The sequence below is a fragment of the Quercus robur genome, chromosome 6 (genome assembly GCF_932294415.1).
Source record: "Quercus robur chromosome 6, dhQueRobu3.1, whole genome shotgun sequence".
NCBI lineage: Eukaryota > Viridiplantae > Streptophyta > Magnoliopsida > Fagales > Fagaceae > Quercus > Quercus robur.
Window position 1 is genome coordinate 13,965,931 of NC_065539.1, and position 3,287 is coordinate 13,969,217.

The following is a 3,287-nucleotide window of genomic DNA, read 5'->3' on the forward strand; positions in this document are numbered from 1 at the left end:
AAAAGAAACAGTGATGTGGATGAAACAGAGGAAACATCTTTTGTCTTTTTGAATAATATTCATTTTTCATTTGACTAATAATTAACAATGCCCGAATTTTTTAACCTCCATATAATCATGATTTTGGAATCTTGATTGCGATCTCCGAACGTGAGCGTGGCTGGCATGTTCTTTAGCGAGTAAATAAAGAGCATGGCTGCATAAAGGAATACCATATGAGCAGCCGTGACGTGCATTTTCTAAGTTCTTCTTGGCGGGCTTGTATTCGCTTTTTGGTCATAGTATGCCTCACCCACCCTTTTTCTCTTTGAGAATACCACGCAATATTCTCAAGCAAAGAGAAAAAGGGGGGGTGAGCTTTGGAGTTTGGACCACGTGAACTTCTTCTTTTTTTGTGTGGGCACAAGCCAAATACAAAGACCACGTTTGGGATTTAAAGTTTTAACTCAAATATTTGGAATTTTGGACGATATATAGTTATGGATAAGATGATCTGAGGCGGCTATACGTTAAGGAAGGCAACAATAATATCACAATCGAGCTCACCATTTGAATGATAATTATTATAATAGTAATAAAATTCTTGGCTAGCTGTAGGGAAGCTTGTTATTCAAATGCTTCAACTTGTGACCATATACCTCTTCTATTATTCCTGAGTTGTGACCACATTTCCACTTCTATATATATCCCTTTCACTCCAACCATTTATTCAAAGCCTCTCATACATACATTCTATAAATCTCCCTCATCTTCTCTCCCTCTTCTATATTGAAAAATCAAAACTTTGGAAACTTTGGGGTTTGGCCAATCAAATATGGGTCGGTTCATGCTATTAGCTGTGTGGTCACTTTCCCTAGGTTTGAGCCTCTACCCTTACATGGCATCAGCTCAGCTAAAACAAAACTACTATGCCAATACCTGCCCCAATGTTGAAAACATTGTTAAAAATGTTGTTCAAAAGAAATTTCAACAAACTTTTGTAACAGTTCCTGCAACCCTTCGTCTTTTTTTCCATGATTGTTTTGTCCAGGTAAACACAAAAAAACAAAGATCGGTCTTTGTTAAATCTAACCATCCCAATTTCTATCTCTATTTTTGTGTTTTGTTGTTAAAGTCATAGGTATATATAACATCAAAATCTCAACTTTTGCTTTATGTTTAATTTTGTTATAGGGTTGTGATGCCTCAGTGATTATACAATCCACCGGAAGCAACAAGGCAGAGAAGGACCACCCTGATAATCTTTCTTTAGCTGGAGATGGATTTGACACTGTGATCAAAGCCAAGGCCGCGGTTGATGCTGTCCCAAGCTGCAAAAATAAGGTCTCATGTGCTGATATTCTCGCCATGGCTACCCGGGATGTCATTGCACTGGTTGGTTCACCATCCTCATTGAATAATACAGTAGTTTCTTAAATTTCTTGGTCATTTTTGCGACTTGGACAAGTTGCTATTTTGTACTATGACTAGGTGTTGATTGCTGGTATTTTTCTACTCTTCTTAATGGTAACATGGCAACTACTAATAATGATGATTGACATTGAGGCAGGCTGGTGGGCCTTCATATGCGGTTGAGTTAGGAAGACTGGATGGCCTGGTCTCAAAAGCTACAGATGTTGAAGGGAAACTACCTCAGCCAACTTTTAATTTGAACCAGCTTAATTCCATGTTTGCTGCCCATGGACTCTCCCAAACCGATATGATTGCTCTCTCAGGTAAAGGGCGTCTCCCACACGCTCTCAATCATGGTGTCACAAAGTTTCGCATTGAGTATACGAAATTAAATTAATGCTATATTTACAAATTATTTTACAACATTTTATAAATAATTGTTGTAACAAATTTTTATTGGTTTTTATCTAAATCTATTACTAATATTAATTTTTTATTTACTAATAACCACTTACCACATCAACAATTTGTAAAAAAGTTTGCGATTTTAGCATTTTTCATGTAAGTTACTTGAAAAAAAAATCTAATAATACAAACTATTTTACAAATTTTTTTTTTTTACTACAATTGTGATATGACTAAGTGTGAGTGATATAGAAAAAATTATTGATTCATGTATAAGTGATAGACAACCACTCATAATCTATCACGAATTGTGGTAAATAAATTGTTATCTTGTTTTTTATATTTATTGAAGTGCATGGTTTTAACTCCCTTAGCCTATACGTACTACAAAAAGCATATCAGAGAGACCTCAAATTTTTTTTTTTTTTTTTTTTTGAGGGGAAAGAGAGACCTCAATTGATACCAGAAATTGAGCTTTTGTAAAGCATTATTTATTATGAATTTATGATGCATGAACATGAACTATTATCAAGTTTCTTAGTATTTCTTACTGTAATACTAAAAAAACCAATTGAATTTTAATTTTGGTACAGGTGCGCATACCCTTGGATTCTCACATTGTAATAGGTTTGCAAACCGGATTTACAATTTCAGCCCTCAGAACTCAGTGGACCCCTCGTTGAGCAAAGACTATGCTAGCCAGCTACAAGCAATGTGTCCCAAAAATGTTGACCCTTTAATAGCCATCAACATGGACCCAACTACGCCTAGAACCTTTGATAATGTATACTACAAGAATCTTCAACAAGGCAAGGGACTTTTCACCTCGGACGAAATACTCTTCACTGATACCAGGTCTAGGCCCACGGTTAATACTTGGGCAAGTAACTCTGCTTCTTTCCAAAATGCTTTTATCACTGCCATGACCAAGCTGGGCCGGGTCGGAGTCAAGACTGGAAAGAATGGGAATATTCGTCGTGATTGTTCTGCTTTTAATTGAGAAAACTTTAAATTAAACTCCACCCGGAAAATTCCAAGTGTAAAAGACCAAAGCTAAACGGTATATTATTATTATTATTATTATAGGAAGCACAACAGATCAGCACTAGCAATTTGTAATTTAATTTGCGATTTAAACATTAGTTGTTGTGTGGAATAATCAAGAATGCAATATTGGAATGGAAGGCATGGTGGGCTTGAATTTATTGAATAATGTTTTTCTCATTATTCCTTTTATATATTTTTAAATTTTTTTTTTTTTTCTGTTCTTACTCATCTAATATGGGAAATAAAAAAGGGAACACGACACGTTTAAAAAGTGTATGGATTCAGTGGACCTATTTCCAAAACATGTTCCAAAAGTATCAAGGGATAAATTAAAGTTCTCATAAAAAAAAATAAATAAATAAAAAAGAATAAATTAAAGTTGCTGTCTGCTGCTGAGAAGGCTGACTGTATTTTGAACAATTTGAACTACGTTGGCTAGGTTA

At 35.0% G+C, this 3,287-nt stretch overlaps 1 protein-coding gene across 1 annotated transcript; it reads left to right on the top strand.

The window, feature by feature from the left end:
* The first annotated feature begins 701 nt into the window (after positions 1-701).
* LOC126732879 (peroxidase 73-like) lies at positions 702-3,010 on the top strand. The gene is made up of 4 exons (XM_050435927.1): positions 702-1,030; positions 1,174-1,374; positions 1,550-1,715; positions 2,391-3,010. Exons 1-4 carry the CDS (start codon positions 815-817, stop codon positions 2,795-2,797), a joined length of 990 nt encoding a protein of 329 aa, XP_050291884.1. The 5' UTR covers positions 702-814; the 3' UTR covers positions 2,798-3,010.
* Positions 3,011-3,287: the final 277 nt, after the last annotated feature.

Excerpts from the sequence above, each read along its gene's own strand:
- LOC126732879 (XM_050435927.1), top strand. The coding sequence starts at position 815 with ATGGGTCGGTTCATGCTATTAGCTGTGTGGTCACTTTCCCTAGGTTTG. Across the intron at positions 1,375-1,549 it reads CCCGGGATGTCATTGCACTG|GCTGGTGGGCCTTCATATGC; the intron begins GTTGGTTCACCA and ends ACATTGAGGCAG. Across the intron at positions 1,716-2,390 it reads CGATATGATTGCTCTCTCAG|GTGCGCATACCCTTGGATTC; the intron begins GTAAAGGGCGTC and ends ATTTTGGTACAG.